Source organism: Dendrobium catenatum, unplaced genomic scaffold (assembly GCF_001605985.2).
Source record: "Dendrobium catenatum unplaced genomic scaffold, ASM160598v2 fragScaff_scaffold_1706, whole genome shotgun sequence".
NCBI classification, from domain to species: Eukaryota; Viridiplantae; Streptophyta; class Magnoliopsida; order Asparagales; family Orchidaceae; genus Dendrobium; species Dendrobium catenatum.
This window is the reverse complement of record NW_021320168.1, coordinates 134097-159253: the sequence shown is the minus strand read 5'-3', so window position 1 is coordinate 159253 and position 25157 is coordinate 134097. Positions and strand designations below refer to the sequence as shown.

At 35.6% G+C, this 25157-nt stretch overlaps 2 protein-coding genes across 2 annotated transcripts; both read right to left on the bottom strand.

Moving 5' to 3' along the window:
* Positions 1–10012: 10012 nt before the first annotated feature.
* On the bottom strand, positions 10013–10801 carry LOC110103860. Its single transcript, XM_020832724.1, has one exon. The coding sequence runs from the start codon at positions 10799–10801 to the stop codon at positions 10013–10015; it is 789 nt and encodes a 262-aa protein (XP_020688383.1).
* Positions 10802–12438: 1637 nt separating this feature from the next.
* LOC110103859 lies at positions 12439–13244 on the bottom strand. Its single transcript, XM_020832723.1, has 3 exons — positions 13086–13244; positions 12886–13025; positions 12439–12787 (listed from the first exon to the last, which is right to left on the bottom strand). The coding sequence occupies exons 1-3, from the start codon at positions 13242–13244 to the stop codon at positions 12439–12441; spliced, it is 648 nt and encodes a 215-aa protein (XP_020688382.1).
* Positions 13245–25157: the final 11913 nt, after the last annotated feature.

The following is a 25157-nucleotide window of genomic DNA, read 5'->3' as shown; positions in this document are numbered from 1 at the left end:
TCTCTCTCTCTCTCTCTCTCTCTCTCTCTCTCTCTCTCTCTCTCTCTCTGTTTCTCTCTCTCCCTCTTCCAAGGCTCTCTCAGGTCAAGACAGCAGCACTCAAGGTCTTAAGTATGAGAAAATTTGGGTCCTTTAAATAGAATTTCAAGAACTAACTTTATCGTCCAGGTCGATATAAATATCGTCCTGTCCGATCAGTACAAAATAAGCTCAATCAGTTGGGACAATTCAGGACTATCAGAAGAAAATAGATTACATCGTCTAGGCCAATACAATATCATCTTGGATGATTAGTTCAAATCCAAGTATAATTATCCTGAACATTGCCCTAAATAGAGTCTGGCCCATGTCAATCTTCCAGGACATCATCATGGCTGATTATGCGATCGGCCTGATCGATGTGATTGTATCAATCAGCCTTAATTACCTTCCATAATTTCCATATTAATTTAGGCATAATTTTGCTATATCATCCAGGCCGATATGGAGATCTTCCGGGATGATAATTTAAAATAAAAAATACCTAAATTGATCATGGAGGCTGATTCTTTCTGATTTGAGTCTATCATCCTAGCCGATACACATATCGTCCAGGATGATTTGCTTAATGATGGCTGCTTAATCAGGATGCCCAAATTAGGGTTTCTGTTTTTTGTTGAATCGTCCTAATAAATAGTAAAATCGTCCAGGCCGATGTACTCAAAACAGAAAAATTTAGAAAATCCCTTAAGTGTGTGTGTGCAAGGTTACTTAGCATCATGAACCACTTTTATAATTATCTCAAGAAAGGAAAAAATACAGACTTGACTCAACCTAAATCTTCCCAATCTTGAACTATCTTGAGCTGTATTCGATCTTGTGGTCCTAAAAAGTTAGTAGGCAAAGTAGTCGTAGGGAAACATGAACGTTTGCTATCATCAAAAGTCTAATCCATATTCTCAGATTCGTAACAATCTCCCCCTTTTTGATGATGACAAACATAAATAGAGAATTCCAAACATTTACGACAGTACGTAGTTATGGCAGTTTTGTAAGAAAAATAATTCACTAAATTCAAAGTACAAAATACATCATACTACTCCCCCTTTTGGCATCACAAAAAGGAGGGAACCACAAATAAAAACATAACAGAAACTAAAATAAAGCATAAAAAACAAACTACATAAAATTGAAATTTAAACTAGAAGAGAAACAAACAAAAAGAAAAACCAAAGAAAATCAAAGAAATGAGGACCCCAGATCATCAGACGGAGGTGGTGGTGGTGGTGGCTACTGGAAGAAGGTGGAAAATGTGGCAAACTGTGCCCCAAACTAGGCCAGGTCCTGGTCATGCTACTACTGGTGTGCAACATAGGCATCAAACTAGGCCACATGCTCAGCGTGCTGCTGCTTCTGGTATGCAATATATGCATCGCAATGGGCCACCCCCTCAGCGTGCTTCTACTGCTGGTGTGCTACGAATGTGTCAAAATGGGTCTCCAATTGATCAAATCTCTCCACCAACTGATCCAACTGAGAGTGCTGGCAGAGAGGAACATGTTCAGGAATAGGAGCGGGAGCTTGAGCCTCCTTCTCCTCTTCCCCCTGAGCTTCCCCGTCTCCTGGGTGGAGACGAGTATTGTAAAGGGCATTGAAAGAATTATTTGAGAAAGGTAGAGGATGGTTGGGAGGAGCAAGATATTAAAGTTGGTATTTAGATTCTAGAACATAGGCAATGAGGTGTCCTAGAGCTAGATTGGGTTTTCTCTTATGACCTAGATAGTGGATTGTTGTCAAATGCTTAATATAGTGAAAGATTAGGTAAGTAGCATTGAACTCCCTATGGGCTAGAATGTAGAATATAGTAAGTGAAAGAAGGGGAGTGATGTGGACTCGGTCCTTGGCTTTTGGAATAATAGTAGTGCGAAGGACATGTTGGATAATCCTAGCATCTTTGAGTAAAGAGCTAGTCTCTCCAACATAAAAGTGTGCATTTGTGTGGCGAAGAAAGTGATTTGCAGTGGACTAGTCAAAGTTAGGATCATAGACAAGGGTATGAAGCTTATCCCAAGTGGTGGACAGCTGCAATAATTCAGCACAATCCTGATATGTGATTTCGACAGGGTGTCGATTCACATAGGAGGTAAGAGCAGTGTAGGAAGAATTTATGCGGAGGTTTGCATAGAATTCAAAGAGAAGTTCAGAACTAAAGGGTACTTGTAAAAGTGAGAATAAAGCAAAGAGAAGTGCGAGGGAAAAGATACAGTACTGGATAGGAGAGGTAGGCTGGATTGATGGTTCGAGAGAGAGTAATGCCACTCTCCTTATAACGGTGGTAGGCAACTTGATCGTCTGCCTCCCTGAATTGAGGGTCCAGTGTGGCCCTCGAGGAGCTTCCAGAGGTTTGTCGAACATGTTTTTCTCCAGCCATAAGTAGAAAAAGAGCAACTAATAGTAAGAAATCAGGGATTAGAGGGAAGTGTGTAGAAATAGGGTTGAAATCTGGCTGTATTTAAAGAATTGGATGGATCATCCAGGCCAATCACCAGATCGTCCAGGACAATCTGGTGTAGTTATTGTGAATAGCCTTTTTGGTCAAAAAGGCGGTCCGATTGTCCAGGCAAATCAGACATCGACTAGGATGATTAGACACAGACAATCGTCCGAGGAGTACGGACGGGCGACCGTTGAAAAAGCATATCATCTAGGCCGATTGGTGGATCATCCAAGACGATGCTCAATAATGGATCGTAACGGCCAAATTTAAAATGTTTTAAATCATGCGCCATGTGTATTGTCCAGGACGAACAGTGGTTTGGCAAGGACGATTGTCCAAAAATGGATCATCATAGGCAATTTTAAAGATTTTAAATGTACTGACACGTGGACCGTTCAGGATGATCAGGTGTATCGGTCGAGACGATAAACAATAAATTCATCGTCCAAAATGAAAAAAGATATTTGCCAAGATGATCAATATGATTGTAGCGGAGGTCGATCATATCATTCAGGACGATAAAGGATTGTCTAGGCCGATTAGAGTAAAAAAAGTTAGAATATTAAGCAGATGGAGTTTTTGAAGCATGGAAAGCCGATCATACAAGATGATATAAACATCAGCTAGGACGATGCGACAAAAAATTTCAACTCAAAGGAGGGATGGAGATGATCAGAGAAGGCCCAAAAACAACAAGAAAAAAGAAAAGAAGAAAAAAACAACAACGATAAAACAAAAGTAAAACAATACCCTTTTTTTTAATCAAGGCATGAACATGATAAAGTCTCCATGTGATTAAATCTAAAAATTTGTAAATTAATGAGTTAACAACTTTAAAAATCCAAATAAACGGTAAAATATCCGATCATGTTAACCCTAAGCTCGAACTTCTTTTAGGGAAAAATCTTCTTTTAAATTCAAAAGGCCTAACTTAGAAAAATATTTGGATAAGAAAAAGAGTCTAATCTAGACTTGGTTTCAGAAAAATATCTTATAGAAAAATAAATCAAAGTAGTTTGTTACATCCGCGAAATTCAAAATCAAGTCTTTGAAAATTCTCAAGTGATACATGAAATCTTCTAAGTTTTAAGAGTTGGAAGAAAGGAAGATAGCTTGCTTTTGATGGTCTTATTTTATGCCTCTTGTCCATTGAATGGTGCATTTTGCGCATCTTTTTATTGTATTTATATTTTTTTTTTCAATTTGGCGTCATTGTACATCTTTTGTTTTTGGCATCATTGGCCACTTTTTTTTTTTCATTTTTTTTGCAAGCTAGATTCTCTTCAAAAAACTCTTAAATATTCTTAGTTGTAAGTATATTTTCTAGATATTAGAGAAGAAAAACTCACTCTTTAATATAAGAAAGAACAATCCACAAAACAGAATTAAAAATCATGTGAGAGATTCATTGACAGGATAACAAGAAATCTTGAAGTAACATAAAAACTTTGACTACTATGGTATAAGTTAGATTACTGTAACAAGGTAGAAAAGATCTCAATTACAAAATCCAATTGTTAATTTGAGATAGACTTTTGGTTAGAAAAGAAATTTTTACCACCAAAATAGGTTAGATAAAGAGACACAATCAACGGTATTTTTTACCCTTTAGAAGATAAGAAGATATAAAACATTAACTACAAATTTTCAAAATAAAAAAAATAAGGCATAAGATATCAATTCAGCGATGATCCAAAAGGAAACGTGCTAAAAACAACAAAAGTAAAAAGTAGAGAAAGAAACAAACTAAATAACAAGTACATAACTAATCAGAAAATCATGTAACTTAGATTTAATTAAGCAGCAGAAATAAGTAATTGAGAGTTATGAGCCTCCGTAGTCCTAAGTGTCATATGCTCTCACAAGGTCTTTGGTGAGAGCACACCAGCAAAATTATCAAATGTCAGATTTAGGAACCCAAACAGGTTTGGGTTCCTTCTTTTGAAAAGAAGAATGTGATGCATGAGTGTTATGCAGTGAATTATGCAATTTGGGTCTCCAATCCCAATGTGTACTATGGTGAATGGTGCAAGTATGCGCTATGTGTCCTAACATGCTACATTAAAAACATCTCACTCTAGGAAAAGGATTTCTTAATCAGTTTGGGCTATAATGCCTCTTCTTAGATATTGGCTTTAGATCAAATGTGGGTGTCATCCAATTTTTCTTACATGCATCCAATTCAGTTTTAAACCTGAAGTGGGCATTTTCTAAATATTTTTCCAAACAGTACTTTTTATGCTCATATCTTTAGTAGAAGCTTTAAAATCAGATTCAAGCGAGGTGTAGGAAGCTTTCAAAGAATCATGCTCAATTATTAATTTATAATGCTTTTTATTTAAATCATAAAATTTATCAAGTAGAGACATGTGATTGCTATCAATTTGAAAGTGATCTTTTCTCAAAACTTTCTCCTCTTTTTGTAAATTCAAAAACTACAATTTCAAACTAGCGTGAGTTTTCTTAAGTTTTCTATATGATGCATGGATTTTCTCATATATTTTGAGCAATTGGTCATAGGTTGGTTGGCATACCTCTTCTTGGTCAAATTGTTCAAAATCATCAGCCATTAAGCACAAGTTTGGTTTCTCTTCTTCAAGTTCAGTCTCGGATGAGTCAGAAGCATACTCCGCCCAGAAAGCTTTTGGGTTCGCTTCTTTTCTTTTCTGAGCTTAGGTTTCTCCCATTTTTTTCTTTGCTTGTGTGATCCTGAATTGTAGGATAATCAGATCTGACATGTCTAGGCTTCATGCATTCAAAACAAATAACATCAGAAGAACCTTTAATATTTTTTTATCCTTACCTTTTCTCCAATTTTGATGATGCTTGTGACTCTTCCTTTGAAAGTTCTTAAATTGCCTTGTGATTAAGGAAATATCATCAATTTTTAGACCCGGAAGAATCAGAGTCCGTGTTGTTGGCTTTAAGTGCCACCGTTTTCTCCTTTTTCCTCTCACCTGCATCAAGATTTCTTTGGTTTACCCCTTGCTCGTAAGCAATGAGTGAGCCAAGTTAGTTATCAATTAAATAAGTATTCAAATCTTTAGACTGAGAAATTGTAGTGATTTTAGCATCAAAAGAGGAAGGCAAACATCTTAAAATTTTGTTCACTTTTTTCATAGTTAAAAAGTTCTCTTCCTAAGGCATGCAAAGAAGTAACAATCCGAGTAAATCTCGTATACATATCAGAAATTGATTCGTGAGGTTTCATATGAAAAACTTTGTAATCATGTAAAAGAATGTTCTAATGAGATTGCTTTACTTCATTAGTACCTTCATAGGTGACACATAGTTTATCCCAAATTTCTTTACCAATAGTGCAAGTGGAAACACGCATATAATCTTCCGATTTCAAAGTACAGAAAAAATAGTTCAAACATTTTATATTTAATTGTGCTAAATCCCTATCATCTAGATTCCATTCAGTAAAAGGAAGTGGAACAGTAAGGCCAATCAATTTTCCAGTTAGAGGTGTATAACCATCCTTAACAAGCATCCACATGCGATAATCAATTGATTGCAAAAATGTTGAGAGGCGAGTTTTCCAAAAATTAAAAGGGATGTTATCAAACAAAGGTGGTCGGGTAATAGAATACACTTCCACAGTATTATGATTTTCATTGTTAGCCATGGATCAAAATTTAAAAATTTTCAAACTTAGTTTTTATGAATTCCACTCTAATACCACTTGAAAGTTCATTAGGGATATTAAGCCCTTAAGAACTAGCCCGAGGCTAACCAAGAGGGGGGTGAATTGGTATTTTAAAATTTTCTTTTAGCAAAACGCAACAAAACTTGAAACTAAATCACCACAAAAATCAAGGTGCAAAAATAAATAAATGTGGAAGGAAAAATAAAGAAAGATCACACCGGATTTATAGTGGTTCAGTCAATCCTTGACCTACGTCCACTCCTCGGAGGCACCCTCCGAGTATTGCACTAACTAAGTGTCTATGTTTTAGCTCCCACAGCTAGACTAAGAAGCCTATACAAATGACTCCTTTCACCAACCACGGTGCGACAGAGAACCGACTCCTTTTGCTTCCTCCTGAAGCAGGCAGAGAACCCAGACCTTTGCTGAAGTAGACCTCCCAAGAACCTCCCAAGGATGAAGATTGAAGAACGGAGATGATGACTTGGAACCTTGCTTAGAGAAACCTTTGTGAACCCTCTCACAAACTCCCCCTCACAAGTTTCTCTCTCTCTCTCCCTCTCCCTCTCTCGAGGCTCTCTTAGGTCAAGACAACAGCACTCAAGGTCTTAAGCATGAGAAAATTTGAGTCCTTTAAATAGAATTTCAAGAACCAACTTTATCATCCAGGCTTATATAAATATCATCCTAGCTGATCAGTACAAAATAAGCTCAATCAGCTAGGATGATTCAGGATGATCAGAAGAAAATTGATTACATCGTCCAGGCTGATACAATATCATCCTAGACGATTAGTCAAATATGAGTACAATCGTCCTGAACATCACCCTGAATAGAGTCTAGCCGATGTCAATCATCCAAAACATCGTTCTGGCTGATTTTCCAATCAGCCCGGCTAATGTGATCATATCAATCCGCCTTAATTGCTTTCCATAATTACCAGTTAATTTTGGCATAACTGTGCTATATCGTCCAGGCTGATATAGAGATCATATGGGACAATAATTTAAAATAAAGAATACCTAAATTGATCATGGGAGCTGATTCTTTTTAATTTGAGCCTATCGTCCAGGACAATTTGCTTAATGACAGCTGCTTAATAAGAATGTCTTATTTAGGGTTTATATTTTTAGTTGAATTGTCCTGACCGATAGGAAAATCATCCAAGCCGATGAACTCAAAATAGAAAAATTCATAAAACCCCTCAAGTGTGTGTGTGCAAGGTTACTTAGCATCAGGAACCACTTTTATAATTGACTCAAGAAAGGAAAAAGTACAGACTTGACTCAACCTAAATCTACCCGATCTTGAGCTGTCTTGAACTGTATTCGATCTTGTGGTCCTGAAAAGTTAGTAGGGGTTGCTCTTCGTGTGTTCGATTCGTGACTTCTTATAGAAAAACACGCCTGGCATCCGAGGTGATTCTTAGGTGATTCTAGGGTTGCTCTTCGTGCGTTCGGTTCGTGACTTCCAGCTTGGCTTCCTGTGGTTTTTTCCTCTCATTTCTTCAGTAGTTTTGCTCTGGTGCTTCGGGTTTTTGTTTGGCATTGTTGGGCTCCATGTGTACTCTCATTTTTCTATGATTTTTATGTGAACCTTTTGGTTTCTTTCATTCTTTTTTCGTGTTTTCTATGTTTCTTTGGTTGCGTTTGACCTTCCATTTTATTTTTCTCATCGGTCTTCAAATTTCTGGGGGATGATGACCCCGTCGTTATCTTACCCTCCTATACCTGCTATTCTGAAGGGCAAATACTGCTCTTTCAAGGATGTGCTTGCTGGATCTTATACTTCTCCCCCTCCCTTTTAATTCATCTAAACTTCATTTATGGGTTGTTCGGTCTTAATATTTGATGACTCGGTTGTGTCCCAATTAGCTGCCCCCTTTGCTCTTACTCTTGTTGGAAAATTTGTTCTAAGACATCCTAATCTTGATATTTTTCACAAGTTTTTTGTAATTTGAAGCTCTCTAGTTCATTTCATATTAGATTACTTGACCCACGTCATGTGGCTATCCAACTGACTAACGATTTGGATTACAGCTGAATTTTTTTGATGAGATCTTATTACATTCAGGCTTGTCAAATGAGACTCCTTAAATGGACTCTTAACTTTGATGTCTGCGAGGAATCGCCTATTGCTCCTTTTTGGGCCTCATTTTTTTAATTCTCAAGAGCTCTTTCGGCTTGACTCCATTCTTGGTGGGCCTTTGCAAATAGACCAAGCCACAGCTTCTATCTCAAGGTCATCTGTGGCTCTTGTTTTGGTTGAATTAGATATTTCTAAAAAATATCCTACATAGATTTGGTTAGGTTCCAAATTGAACGGTTATTTCCAAAAGGTTGATTTTGAAAACTATCCCATATTTTGTTCTCATTGTAGGATGCACGGCCATGGTTTGCGTGAATGCTTTAAATAACACCCGCACCTTAAGAGGGAAAAAGAAATTGCTAGGCTTTCTAAAGTGCAAGCGGGTACTTCCATTGATTATGCCAATGGTATTTTAAATCAGATAGTGGTGGATGGTAAAGGTTAAATGAACCAAGGTATTGAATTGGTTCTTCCTTTGCCTGATTCCTTTTAGGCCGATCCTCCCTCTTCTTTTGGTGGCTATTTTCTTAGTGGTCAAACCATGGAACCAATTATGGATACTATATATGTTCCGTCTATTGGGGAGAAATATATTTTACCTAATAATTCCATAAGCATACCAAATCCGTCTACCTCTTCTATTCCTTCTGATTCCCAACAAGCTCTATCTCTATTGGTTATTTCTAATATTAATACTAAATGTTTTAATCCTCCTCAATCAATAATTATGAATGAGCATGTTAATGATCTAATTTTTGAAAGAGCTATTTCCTTATTGCTTGACGATGAATTTCCCCAATATGAGATCCCCCCAATTGTCCAAACCGTGAGTATGAAGGAATTTTGTGGAGGCGTTGAGAGGAATGTTTCTACCGTGGAGGATGGTGTTTTTTATGTGGAAGGAGAGCTATCTCTTGCTAAGGGGACTTCATGTAATTTAAATGATAACAAGCTTCCTTTACCTGATCAATACCTTTGTGATGCTTTTACTAATAATAAGGTGGATATTTTGGCTAAATGATATGCTAGAGAATATCATGATTTGAGCTTCTCCAAGGGTCGTGGTAAAATAGGTAGAAAACCCAAAAATGTTGTCTTACATTCCATTAGAAGCCCACGTTCACATACTTCTCATTAATTTGTTTTGTTTATGTTTAAAACCATTAATTGGAATGTCTGGGTTATTGGTTGCCCTTCTTCTAGAGTTAGAGTTAAAAATTTATGTCGTATTCATAATGTGTCTATTCTTGTCTTTCTTGAGCCTCTTATTTTTGTGGATAAATTACTTGGTGTTGCTAAATTTCTGGTTTTAAAAATGCTAAATTGAATGTTGCCAATAAAATTTTGGTTTTTTTGAAAGATTATGTTTTTTTTTTTAAAAAAAAATGCTAAATAGAAATTAAAGACGAAAAGGAAAACAATTACAAGCTGTTATGTGATAGATATCCTATCACATTCCTCCTTTAAAAAAGAAAAAAAAGAAGGAGGAACCTTAATGTTACTAAGATCTTCCCAAAGAAAATCTTCAAGTAGAGCAAAGTTAGCACAATTGTGTGCTAACTTATTACAATTTCTATTAGTAAAGTGGAAAAGAATGATACCAAATCCATCCAAAATGAAAGATCTTCAATCTCCTCTTTGTACAGCAGCCGAGAGTCTTTATTAAAAGATTTTTGTAGAAGTTTGATAATGTTGAAATTATCACCTTCTATTATAAGACCCTTCGCATCCAACATCCACTTGTAGATGAAATTCTTCAATGAACGAATGGCCATAAGTTCCAAAGTGCCATTATCCTAGTGCATGCATTTGATTCCAAAAGCGAGTAAGAATCTTCCTTTAGAATCTCTAAAAACACCACCTATACCTCCATTGTAGTTATTAGTTAATGCTGCATCAAGATTTACCTTAATCCATTCTGGGGGAGGGGGATGCCAAATATAGTTCATCCTTGAAGGCTGGTTAGTATCCCAGTGATCCATGAATAGATTTGAAGAAGTAATTGATGCATAACTAATAGCATTGCCGGCAATAAAGTTCGAATTCCAATCATTCTTTCCATGTTTGATTGAATTCCTACTCTTCCATGAAAAATAAACTAGAGAGTAGTATAAATTTGCCAGAGATCTATTATGAACAGATAATTTCTCCAAATGATACTTACAATCTTTTGTAGAGCAAAACAACGGGCATGTAAATCCCCATTTATTGAGAATTCCTATAACTTGCTGCAGTTTATGGCAATGAACCATGATATGGTAAGTGTCTTCACGTTCCTCACAGCCTCTTGGACATGAATTATGTCCCAGTATTCTACAATTCATTAGGAAATCATTGGTTGGAATAGCCTCATTGAGCAGCCTCCACCAAAAACATTCAATTCTAGGATTGAGCTTTAATTTTTTAAGCCATATACCATATTCAACTGAACTGATATCATTAGAATTATAAGCTGCAGCGATTGCCGTAATGCTTTTCCCCGAGAATTTATTCTTCAGTTCAATGCTATCTTTTGGAAGCGAAGAATCAATTTCAATTTGATTAATTGTTTTCACCAGCTCTATTCCAAAATGTTTATTCAACATATCAACTTTCCAACATCCACCCGAAATAAATTCCTCCAATTTCGGGAATTCTGAATTCTCTGTGGATACAAAAGTAGGCCATTGTTTTAAACTCCTATCAAGAATCTAAGCATCTTCAAGAATGTCTATAGTCTCTCCTGCAGCAATTTTCCATCTTGTGATATTTCTGAGAGATTGAGCTCCTTCAGCCAGAATTTTCCATGTGACCGATTTATAAGCTGTGTTGGAATTCATCCAGAATTTGGGACCATATTTAGCTTTCAACGATTTGTATAGCAATGAGTCTTCTTCTTTTAAGAAATTCCAAGCAAATTTTGCTCTTAGAGGACCAGTTATATCACTCACTTATTTTATACCTAGACCTCCTTCTTTCCAAGGTCTGCACATCTTTTCCCATGAGATATAATGAAGTCCATGAAGACCTCCTTGTTTATCCCAAATAAAGTTTCTAGTAGCTTTTTCAATTTTATGAAGGATCCTTTTTGGTATTAAAGTGTGCGTTGCTACAAAAATAGGTAGTGCTGCTAAAACATACTTGGTGAGAACGATTCTCCTAGGTAATGATATCATATTTTTTCCCCACACGTTAAGTCTAGAATTAACCTTTTCCAGGATATAATTAAAATCAGATGCAAGAAGCCTTCTAAGAGCCAATTTGATGCCCAGATAAAACACCTCTTTCACCATTTTGAATCCCCATAATTTTGTTATAGACTTTCTCGTTCTATTTATAACAGAATTTTTGAAAACTATAACAGATTTTTGGTTATTTATGCGCTGGCCAGTTCTCTTATAGAAATCTGAGATAATCTTCTTAAATTTTCTCATACTATCCATGTTAGCTTGGGAGAACAACAAGATATCATCAGCATATAAAAGATGAGACACCCTGGGTGCATTTGCTGAAATTTTGATCCCCAAGTTCTTTCCCTTGTGCCATATATCATTGGATAATAATTGAGTGCAAAGGATAAACAAATAAGGGGATAGTAGACAACCTTGTCTAAATCCACTATAAGCTTTAATACCTTTGGAGATTTTTCCATTAATCATCAAAAAGAATTCAGGAAATTCAACACATTCCATAATGAGATTTAAAATTTTTGAAGGAAATCTCAATTCTTTTAAAATAAATCTCAATGTGTTCCAAGCCATACTATCATAGGCTTGTTCCATGTCAAGCTTAATAGCCATCCAACCTACTTTAGATTTAGAAATCTTAAGCTTATTAAACAATTCTTGGGCTAAAAGAATGTGGTTAGATAATGATATACCTTTTAAAAATGCCATTTGTTCCTCCGAGAAAAGATTGCCCATCACCTTCATGATTCTATTTAGGATCATTTTGGCTATAATCTTATATAATGTACCACATATGCTAATTGGCCAAAAACTAGATGGAGAAGTTGGATTCGGTACCTTGGGGATGAGAGTAACCAAGGTCTGTTTCCCACTAGAGCAAATACGTTTAGTAACAAAAGCTTGCTGAATTTCTTTCCAAACGCATTACCGGTTATATACCAGTAATGTTTGAAGAAAGAATAAGTAGTGCCATCCAATCCAGGAGAGATGTTAGAGCCACTTTCTTTGATAACTGCAGTCAATTCTGAATAGGAGAAAGCTTCTTCTAATAATTTTCATTCAGCTGCTGAAATAGAATTAAAAAATGGAGGCCATCCTTCCACGTAGCCATTTCTTTTCTTCCATTTGTTGTTAAAGAAATTCAACAGAATTTCCTCAATTTCTGCTTGGTTCTCAACTAGATTTCCTTCATCATTTTTCAACTGGTGAATAAGATTTCCCATTCGTCTACCATTAGCAAAGGATTGGAAAAATCTTGAATTAGTATCATTATCTTGAATCCATTTCAGCTTAGTTCTTTGCCTCCACCAGGTGCTTAACCGTGCTAAGTTCAAGTTGAATTCATGAATTTTTATCTCAGCAGAATAAGTTTCTCTGGCTCCATTCCATTCCCATTCGCTTCTTCTAATTGAATGTCAGCAATTTCAATTTTCAAACGTTCAATGCTATCTTTAAAATTTTTTAACTTTTGTCTACTACAGTAATAAAGAGCCTTTAAATACCTCTTGCACTTAACATTAATAATATCCATATCATTCCCTTTGACCGGTTTGTTCCAAGATTTTAAGACAATACCTTTGGAGGCTGGAAAAGAAGCCCAGACTTCTTCAAATTTAATCTGCTTGGTATGAAATAACTTATCCTGAATGATTTTAATGATTAAAGGACAATGATCAGAGGCAATTCTAGGTAAATGTCTTACCACAGCATTCTGAATCATGTTAAGAGCCTTGGAGTTCAAAAGACACCTGTCTAATCTCTCAAGAATACGCGCATTTTCACTTTTGTTATTACACCATGTAAATTTGGGACCTATGATTCCCACATCATGGAGGTCATTTCTTGCCATAAAAGCTGCCATCTCTTGGGGACCTTGAGAAAAAGAGAACTTCTTTCCACCTCTCTTTTCTTCTTGAGAAAGTATACAATTGAAATCCCCTCCTATTATCATAGGGATATTTGTACTATTGTTTTCTTCAAGATCTTCCCAAAGTTTTCTTCTTAGAAATGCATTTTTGTTACCATAAATAGTAGAAATCAACCAATTACTATTATTAAAGAGACATAATTCCCCAATCACACATTGAGAAGAAGCTTTGATCAAAGAAAACTTTGCAATATTGGCTTTCCAAAAAACCATAATTCCACCAGATGCACCAACCGAGGGTAGAAGAAAATAATCCCAATCATCCCCTAAACATTTGTTCACTTCATACCTTTCAAAGGAAGAAATTTTGGTTTCCACCACTCCAACAAAAAAAACATCCTAGCTTTTAACAAAATCATTTAAGTAAAGGGATGCTTCCCTTTTATTAGCCCCCCTACAATTCCAAAATGCAAGCGAAGTCATTTAGATAAAGTTGGGGAAGGACCCCCACATTTACCTTTAGGACATGTTTCAGCTTTTTTTGATCTGGTAGTATTACTCAAAGGCCCCAAATGTTTAAGTTCTTTTAATAACTTCTATTTTTTAGCTGAAGGAACAGATTTTACCAATTTCACATTTATTACAGAATTCTGGATAGCATCAATTTGTTTTCTTTCTTAATAGAATTCTTCCAGTCAACTTGAGCCACCTCATTAACAGCAATTCTTTAGTTTTCAGATAGTTCACCTTTTTCGTTATCCACCAAATCAACATGCTTCCCTTGTTCGTCAACTATAAGAAGTAAATTGAACAAATTTATGTTGTCCACAGAAACTACTTCTGCAGAACAATCCTCTGTTGTTAACACCTTTTTGTTTAAAGTAATATGGCTACTTTCTATTCCAATATTAGAATCAGAAATTATAAGATCATTAGATTGCTAGGGAGTACTTGAGTTCGCAGATAATTCCAACGGATTTATCTGAGTTCACAAGCAACCCAACCCATGATTACTGGAACCATTCTTCTGTAAGCTATTCCGATCAGAGCAGAAATTACTGCTGAAATTCAGATTACTCTGATCCACTGTAACAAAGCTTTTTTCCATATTATCAGGAGCTCCTTTCTCTGGGTTGTCAAATTCTTCTTCTATAATATTAGTCTTCTCTTGTAGAATCCTTGGGATGTCCTGGTTAGAGGTTTTAACCAAGTCTTCTTTCAAGATATTATGAACTTCTTGTTCTACACAAAAAGGATTCCTTGATTTTTCCAAATATCTTGTAGAATGATTATTAATCAACTTGCTACCCGGCTTTTCCTTCCACCTCTTCTTATTATTGACCATTATCCATGGTCCATAATTAGTCTCTTTCAACACCTCTTGCTCTTTACCATTATCATTTCTGCTATTGCTGTCTATAGCAACCTTCATGACTTTTGGATTATTAATCTTCAGCTCACAATCATTTTCCATGTGCCCAATTTTCCAACAACCAAAGCATAGATTGGAGACCTTTTCATATTCCACCGGTTGGAAGAATCTTCCAGAAATGCTGTCCACCCAAACACCTAGTGGAAGAGGTTGATCCAGACTGATTCTTACACAAATTCTTGCGAATTCTCTTCTTCCCCACTGAAACATATTACCATCCAGCATAAGGGGTTTCCCAATCCTTGAGGCTATACATGCTATATTTTACTCATCCAACATTGTAATGGTAATTGATGCATTCTAATCCAAATTGGAGAAGACAGCCCTTTATTGGAATTGGTTGAAAATTCAGGTGTCCATTTTTCCATACCTATTATATGCTCATTAACGAACCAAGGCCACCTGCAAGAACTGTTTCTGACATTTGTACTGATGAAAATGAGCATAAAAACCATCCTTTACCCAATGTGGTAAAGTGAAATTGCCCAAATTGGTTCCATTGTCTTCTAAGCTCCCAAGCGACCTTGTATGAAGGTAAATCTCTTCCAAAGACTTTAATAACCAATGATTTAGATAATTTCTTAGAATTTATATCTTCCATTTCCTGTATTAACTTTACTGCTATCCCATCTTCGGAAATAACCACCTCCTTTTCATTGAAATCCAAATTTAGGTATGGTTTTTTACTCCAAGGATTAGCAGATACATTGCCTCCAGCTTTCTTAGGCAATTCGCTAATCAACATAGTTCCATCCGTTTCCATAGATGAATCCAGATCAGTATGAAAGTTCTTATTAACCTGATTTCGGGAACTTTTATTTATCGCACTGCGACAGAGTCCAGGGATTGCATTCGAGTTTCCAAACCGGTTAACAAATAATTTCATTCCTGACGTAGAAGTGTTCAAATCGGAACAAAATCCAAAATATTTTGAATTTGGAGTAAAAAGATCTACAGTTTCGGCCACAGCTTTTCCTTTGCCTTCAACATGCTTGACAACATTAGGGGATTGTTCTGATACCTCCTTAATCACCAAAGCTCCATTCCTTTTCAAAGACGGAATATGAGAATCCATTTTGGCTACAGCTTTTCCTTTGCCTTCAACAGGCTTGATAACATTAAGGGAATGTTCTTGTACTTCCTTTATCACCAAAGCTCCATTCCGTTTCAAAGACGGAATATGAGAATCTAGCTTAGAATTATAATTCGTCAAATCATTTTTAAGAGATTTTAGATCAGAATTACCTGTATCATAAAAAATTGCTTGAATTTGCACATCTACTTCTTTAATCGATTTCTAGACATGCCGATTATTGATCGTCTCCAATAACTCCTTACTATGCTCCGTTGAATCTTTGCTCCCGATCTTCAAACAATCGTCGGCTGAAAGCCGGCGATCATCCACCGCCATTAGCGGCCGTGAAAGTTGCTACGAAACAAAATTTTTTAAAAATTTCTCACTCTAAAAAAATGGCCGTGGAATATTTTGAATGTTGTACTTGATTATGTTAGAATTAATATTATTGGGGATTTTACCCAAGTCTTGCATTGTAATATTGCGAGTGCAAATTTCCAATGTTTTGCTTCTTTCATTTATGCTGCTTTTTCTCGTTATACTTGAAGGATTTTATGGGATCAAATTATGCAATTCTATAGTATTTACAATCTTCCTTGGCTTGTTGGTGGTGATTTTAATACTATTTCAAACCCCACTGAGCATATTTGGGGTTCCCTTCCCATATATCAGTCGATGGAGGATTTCAATGATATGATTATGGATTACAACCTTATCGATATTGGTTTTTCCGCAATAGTTTTACTTTGCATCATGGTCATTTGTGGCAAAGGCTTGACAGAGTTTTATTCAATAATGCTTGGCTTAATTCTTTCGAGTTTACTAAGGTTGACCATCTTAGCCGCACCCTCTCTGATCACTCTCCTCTTCTTGTTCATATTAAGGAAAGAGCTAGTGATTTCCCATCTCAATTTAGATTTCAAAACATGTGGTTGGTTCATGATTTGTTTATTGATGTGGTCCAGAATAATTGGCAGGCCCCTCTTTTTATTGATGATTCTATTTTTGGTATGAATAGACTTTGGCTTAAACTTAAATGGTTGAAGAAAGTTTTGAACTGGTGGAATCATAATATTTTTAAAGATCTATTTTCTAATATTTTAAATGTGGAAGATAGGGTGAACTCTACTGAGGATCTTTGTTAGTTAGATCCCTCTGGCCCCAACCCTATCTTTTGAAAGAGGATAAAGTTGAGCTGTTTAATCTTCATGCTCAGGAAGAAACTTTTTGGAAGCAAAAAGTGGCTGTCAAGCATCTGGCTAAAGGTGATAATAATACTAAGTACTTCCATGCTTTGGTTAACAAGAAATGGTCTATTAATTGTATTCATAAAATTTCTCGTAAGGATGGCTCTGTTTCTGAGGATATTACTGAAATTATTAATTTGGCTGTTAATTATTTTCAAAACCATCTTAATAAAACATTTACTCCATCTATTATCACCAATCCTTCTATTATCCCTAATATTATTTCTCTTAAGGATATGAGTGGCTTATTTATATCTCCTTCTCTTGAGGAGGTTAAAGATATTCTTTTTGATATGAATGTGGATTCCGTGGCTTGCTTGGATTGTTTTACTACTAAGTTCTTTCAGAAAACATGGCCTATTACTTATATGGATATTTACTCTACTGTCACTGGTTTTTTTAATGGTAATCCTTTTCCTAAGTTTTTTTCCTCTACTGTTATTGTACTTATTCCCAAGAACAATGCTGTGAATTCCTGGAATGATTTTAGACCTATTAGTTTATGTACTATTTTTTATAAATGCTTTCTAAAATTTTGATAAATAGGTTAACTGGTTTATTGCCTAAGCTTATTTCTCCTTTTCAAATGGGTTTTATCAAAGGCCGTGCCATTTCCAATAGTATTCTTTTGGCGTAAGAATTTTTTTAAGACTTGGATGTCAAGGTTAGAGGTGGTAATATGATTATAAAATTGGATATTGCTAAGGCTTATGATAATTTTAATTGGACTTTTATTTACAACATCATGAGTTTATTTGATTTTGATTATAATTTCATCTCCCTCATTAAGACTTGTATTAAAAGCCCTTTTTATTCCATTATTGTGAATGGTAAGAGTCATGGTTTTTTTAAGGCTTCTCATGGGCTTAGGCAAGGGGATCATATTTCCCTTGCGCTCTTTATTATTACTGTTGATTACCTTTCTAGGGGCCTTATGGATCTTTTTGATAAATACCCTAGTCTCTATTTCAGAACATTAGGTGGCATTAAAATCTTTCATTTATTTTTTGTTGATGATTACATTGTGTTTTTGAATGCTTTGATGAATAGGATTAATAAAATTGTGAGTTTATGTGACCAGTTTGAGTCGGTTAGTGGTTTGGCTTTTAATAAGCATAAGTTTTGTTTTATCTCGGCTAAAAATATTCCTTATGATCGTATTATGGCTATTAAGAATCTTAGTGGCTTTACTCAAAGTTTTTTGCCTTTAAAAAACCTTGGTATTCATCTCTATAAGGGTAGACAGAAGTCTTTTCTCTTTGATGACTTAATTGTTGTGGTGCAGAATAGATTGACTTCTTGGGATTCTAATTTTCTTAGTTTTGGTGGCCATCTTACTCTTATTAAAAGTGTTCTTTGCTCTATTCTGGTCTATAGTTTTCAAGCCTCCCTTCAAAGACTGTGTGCTATAGAATTGATAGAATTGTCAATAAATTCTTTTAGAAAGGTTCTGGGAACAACTCTAAGATTCATTGGTCGTCTTAGGGTAAATGTTGTGGAACTTTGCAAGAAGGGGTTTTAGGGTGCAAAACTATGTTTTATTTGGCTTCCACTTTTTCTTTCAAACTCTGGTACAACTTTAGGGCCAATGTGAGTCTTTGGGCCAAGTTTATGATGACCAAGTATTGTGGTGGAAAACATCCCACCATGTGTAGTTCTAGTATTGGCCACTCTAAAGTTTGGCAACGGCTCTGCTCTGTTAAATGGAAGATTGAGCATGCTCTTATGTGGGGTCTAGGTAATGGCAATATTTTCTTATGGAAAGATCATTGGTTGAATGGCCAGTCAATTAACTCTTTATTGAATTCCTTTTCCATTGCTAATGTGAAGGTTAATTATTTCTTTTCTAATAATTATTGGGACTTGCAAAAACTTTCTGTTGTTCTCCCTAACTTTATTATTCAGCTCATTTTCAAGATTCCTCCAAACATTAGCTCCATGGAGGTGTTACTTTGTACTTTCACTAAAGATGGTTTATTTAGTGTTAAAGATGCTTGGCATTCCCGTAGAGCTAAAAACGTGTATTCCAAGCTTTTTAAAATGAATTGGCATAAAAGCCTCCCCTCTACGGTTTCTAATTTTATTTGGAGAATTTTACATAAACTTATTCCTACGGATGAGAATTTGAGGTGAAGAGGTTTTATCTTTCCCTCTAAGTGCCAATGATATTACCATGTTGACAATATGCATCATGTTTTCATCTCTGGTCCCGTTGTTGTTAAAGTTTGGACTTATTTTGAGAATATTTTTCATCTCAATTTCTTTAATGCTAGGATATCTATTTATAATTTTCTTGATTGTTGGTTTATCAAGTCTAAAGGCCATGTCATAAATGTTATTCCTTCCCTTATCCTTTGATTCCTTTGGTTGGAGAGAAATGATTCTCGTTTCAATGGGGTTATTATGAATTATCAAAGAATCATCCAAAAAATTAAGGATAAGGTGGTTTTCCTTTCTCTACTAATTTAATCTTTAGTAAGAACTTTAAGAATTTCTTGTTTACTTCCTCCTCCCTTTGCATTAACTTGGCGGTGAATTATTGTTATAAGGTGTCTAGGAGCATTAATTGGGTGAAGCCTAACACTAATTCATTTAAGTTAAATGTGTCTTGTGCTGGTTTGGGCACTATTGTTGGCTGTGGTGGTGTCATTAGAGATCATAATGGCACCTACTTGTTGGGTTTTGCTAGGCCGATTGCAATGGTGATGTTAATTATGCTATTTCCTATTCCATGCTTTATAACTTAAATCTCTGTGCTAACCTTCATATTAGTAATGTGGTGCTGGAGGTGGGCTCCTATTTTAATTAAAATTTTATTTATAATAAGGGGGATAGGGACATTAGGGATACCTTGAACACCCTGAACTGCTCTTTTTCTATTATTTTGGATGAAGGAAATGCGTGTGCTCAATCTATTGCCACTTTAGGTTGTGATTTAAATGGTTTGACTGAGCTTGTTATTTCTCAGTTGCCTTTTTATGTTAAAGGCCTCCTTCGCTGGACCAAATTGGTTTATTGTATGTTAAGAATTAGCTGCTTCGTGTTATGGATGCGGTGTTTTTGGTGGCCCTTTTCTATTTCATTCCTTTCTTATTGTTTATTCTGCTACTTTATTGCTGTCCAGTTTGTTTGGATGGCGGTCGTGCGGTTTCTGTGTTCCATTTACCTCTCGACTCTTGCTATTTGCATGTTTTACATTCTTGCAACTTGTATAGTTTTGATGATTTTAAATATTATTGTTTTATGAATAGTTGTCTCCTAACACTTTTTGGAAGAGTTATTTTTGCTCGTGTGTACTAATATTTCAGAAAAATCAAACTCCAGATTACAAAGACTTCAAATCAAATTCAACATGAGATACTTTGTGTATTTAAAAATTTGTATTTTTCTTTGAATTAAATTTGAGAGGGAGTGATTGTAATTGAGTGAATAAACACACACACACCTTAGGAGATTTTGAGAAATTTGTATTGATCGTACAAGATGAACATAGTTCGTACGGGACGATCAGATCAGTTATATCCTTTAAAGAGCAACGGAATGAATAGGAATTGAAGAAAATTTTTCTAAGTCCTGATCATCCAGGACAAAGTGTATTCATCCCAGGACTAAATGTTCTCTGAAAAATTTTCATTCAAGAATGAAGTGTACTCGTTCTAGGACGAGTTACTCACTGAAGTACTATCGTCCAGGATGAGGTGTATTCGTCCCATGACGATTTGCTCTCTATAAAACTTTTGTCCGGATGAACCTTAACTTTGTCCCAGGATGAAGTGAACCGACTCTAAAAATTAAGTGTCGTTCTGCAGTTTTTGGGAACCGATCAATGGAATAACCGTTCTTGCCATACGAACCTAGTTCGTACGGGACGATGTGTTTGTACGAAGTCATTTCATACCCAAATACATTAGGTTCATTTCCAACGCATTTTAGTAAAATCTTCCAGGATGATCCACGATAGTACGGGACGATCCAATTCGTATTGACTTGAAAATTTGCAGTTTTTGGACGGTTTTTTGTGTCTTTCCTATAAATAGTCCAAACTAAACTTCCATATAATCTTTTTACCTATTGATCTTCGTGCCTATTGAAAGAAGAGTCAAGGAGAGAGTGTGAGAGAGTGTAAGAGAGTGTTTGAAGGAGATTTCTTGCCATTGAAGCGTGAAGGTTTCACTTGGTACTCAAAGGTAAGAGTCTTTACGCTTGGTTTGTGATTACTTTACTCTTTTCTCTCTTCCTTCTAGAATTCTTGTGAGAAGATCTGTCAAGGAGATCTGGTTCTCTGCCGACACTTGGAGAGAGTGAACAGCCGAAGGATTCTCTACCCACACTTGGAGAGTGTGAACAGCCGAAGGGTTCTCTGCCCATACTTAGAGAGTGTGAAAGGATGAATGGTTCTCTACCGACACTTAGAGAGTGTGAACAACCGAAGGGTTCTCTGCCCACACTTGGAGAGTGTGAATAGTCGAAGGGTTCTCTGCCCACACTTGGAGAATGTGAAAGGATGAAGGGTTCTCTGCCCACACTAGGAGAGTGTGAAAGGATGAAGGGTTCTCTGCCCACACTAGGAGAGTGTGAAAGGACGAAGGTTCTCTGCCACCACTGGGGATAGTGTAAAAGGACAACAGTTCTCTGCCGCACCGGGTAATGGTGGAAAGAGTGTTTGTAAAGGCTTCTCCGCCTTGCTGTGGGTGCAAAAGGAGAGTCACAATTGGTATTAGTGCAATACTCGGAGGGTGCATCCGGGGAGTGCATATAGGTTTGGTTTTGATGGAACCACTATAAACCTCGTATCTTTATTTTTCCACTGCCTTTTTTATTTTTGTGTTTTTACTTTTAAAACTATGGTTGAAAAATATTTTATACAAAACTCATTAAAGTTTATTTTTCGATTTAAAATTAAAAAGATGGATTAATTTTTTAATTACTAATTCACCACCCCCTCTTGGTTAACCGCTAGGACATAAGCTTAGGTTTAACAACCTAATACATAATGAACGAGTTTTAATAAGTGGTATCAGAGCTCTGTTTCACAACCATAAAGTTTAGACTACTTTTTGATTAACGTAGATGGCTACATTTGGAAACCAAAATACATCCTAGGGCTACTCTATAACTAGACCTCCACTGTTCGACAATATACCTTTTGATTTTTGGAAAATGCGCATGTCTATATTTTTACAGTCACTTGATTATCGTATGTGGAACTTAGTTCAGGAAGGGTATACAAAACCAACTTGATTAGTTGACAGAGTTAGAGTTGAAAACCCTTTTGCTAACTGGACAGTAGAAGAACGTGACTTAGCACAACTAAATGCCAAATGCTTGGATAGTTTCTTTTGTGCTTTAAAATCAGAAGACTACATATGGTTTTCCACTTGCAAAAGTGGAAAGGACATATCGGATAGACTTTGTATAACCTATGAGGGGACTAATGAGTTAAGCAATATAGACTTAATATCTTATTGCATGAATATGAACTGTTTCGCATGAAACCAAATGAATCCATTTCTGATATATACACAAGATTCACACAAATAGTCACCTCTTTGCATGCAATAGGAAGGGAACTAATGAATGCTGAAATGGTTAACAAAAATTCTTCATTGTTTGTCTACTGCTTATGATGCTAAAATTACTGTAATTACAGAGTCTAAAGATCTAAACATTTACTCTATTGACAATCTTCTTTGTTCGCTAACTGCTTGATACATGTGAACCAAAGGGAGAAGAATATAGCACTAAATGTGGAAGAGTCTGAGAGTGAAAACTCACAATGTGAGGATGAAGACGACATCGCATGGATGACTAGACAATTCAAAAGCTTTCTAAATAGGAAGCAGAAGAGATGCCAGCATTGGAATAGAGGTAAATGTAATAGAAATGCCAAGGTTTCAAATGAAGTGATTTGTTATGAGTGCAGGAAACCTGGTTATATCAAGATTGCTTGACCAAAACTCAAAGCTACTCCTAGCAAGGAGAAGATAGAGGAGAAACCAATTGTAAAGAAGGGCAAGAAGAAGTTTCAAAGAGCCTTCTGGGCGGACTCAACTTCAGATTCATCAGAGACTAAGACGGAAGAAGAAGTCACTAATTTGTGCTTAATGGCCGATAGTCTTGATCAGTCAGATCAAGAAGAGGTATGTGATTTAACCTATGATGAACTTTTTGAAGTTTCTGAACATATGCATGATGCATATAGGAAAATAAAGAAAATGCATGTTAGTCTAAGTTTAGAGTTTGATGAATTACAAAAGGAACATGAAATCTTTAGGAAAGATCATGCTTTAATTGATGACAAACACATGAAATTACTTGATGAATTTGATGACTTGAATAAAGAACATGAAAATTTAAAATCATCCTATGCTGAACTTGAAAAAGATTTTAAAAATTTTAAGGATGAATCGAAGAGCAAAATTTATAGATCAAATTATACAAAATGTATTTTGGAAGATATGAATTCATTTTACATATTCATGATAAAAGATCTCGAGGATAATAGGACACCCCTAAACTTGAAGATTTTACTAATCCTATTCTGTATCCTAAATTTATGCAATCCCTGAATAGACAGATGAATGTTAGAAGACTTATGAAACCATTTACAAAAGTAAAATGAAATAATTGTGGATTGTTTGGACATATAGCTCACACCTGTACTTTGAAGATGAAAACTTATTTAGTGTGGGGACCTAAGATACATAAACCTAGACATATCATACATGCATCTGATTATAAATTGCCAAAAAGAGAACCCAAACTTGTTTGGGTTTCCAGGTCTAACGTTTAATAATTTTGCAGGGACACTCTCATACAAGACCTCGTGAGAGCATAAGGTACCTGGACAGCGGATGTTCAAAGCATATGACTGGAGATACCGCACAATTCATATCACTAGAAGCCAGGAGTGGAGGAAAGGTTACACTTGGAGATAACACCACAAGGAAGATGGTTGGATCAGGTATGATTGGAAATCTCAATAAATTTTATATTTAGAATGTGTTATTAGTAGAAGGCTTAAAGCATAACCTGTTAAGTATAAGCCAGCTATGTGATAATGGATATTGTGTGAAATTTTTCTTTACTAGTTGCATATTAAGCCTAAATGGTAAAGATATTTTGAATGGTAAAAGGGTAAATAATGTGTATATGCTAGACTTGAATTATATTCATTCTCCTTCTGCTTTTTGTTTGAAAACTGTATCTGATGAGTCATGGATTTTGCATATGAGACTTTATCATTCTAGCATGAAAAACCTTAGAAAGATTACCCAAAAGAACTTAATGAGAGGTATACCAAAACTAAACTTTAATAAGGACCACCTTTGTGATGAATGTCCATTAGGAAAGCAAGTGAAGTCCTCTTTTCAGTCCAATAAGATTCTTAGAACTAGTAAACCTTTAGAGATTTTGCTTATGGATCTTTTTGGACCTATTGGAACTGTGAGTCTAGGAGGGAAGGTATACGGACTTGTGATTGTGGATTATTACTCAAGATTCATATGGGTTAGAATTTTATTTCATAAGAGTGAATCATTTGAGGAATTTAGAAACTTTTTAACTTAGATTCAAAGAAAACTAGGGTGTGAAATTATTTCTATACAAAGTGATCATGGAGGAAAATTTGAGAATGAGAAATTTGAAGAATTTTGTAAGGAGAAATGAATTGACCATAATTTTTCTCCATCTATAACCCCTCAGTAGAATGGGGTAGTTGAAAGGAAAAAAAGAACATTAATAGAAGCCGCCCGAGCAATGTTGGCAGAATATTCACTTCCTAAATATTTTTGGGCTGAGGAGGTTAGTACTGCATGTTATGTTCTGAATAGGGTGAATGTGAGATCTAAACTAAATAAAATACCCTATGAGTTGCTAAAAGGAAGAACACCTAATTTGTCTTTTTGCATTTTTTTGGTTGCAAGATGTTCATTCATAAGAATGGAAAATCTGCCTAAGGAAAATTTGATCACAAATCTGATGAAGGAATTTTTGTTGGATACTCAAGTATTGGAAAATCTTATAGAGTATTCAATAGAAGAACTTTGATAATTGTGGAGACCACACATGTTGTATTTGATGAATCAGGAAATATGGAAGAGCCAAATGTTGTAGAATATGAGATTTAGATTAACTCCCAAAAGATTGATAAA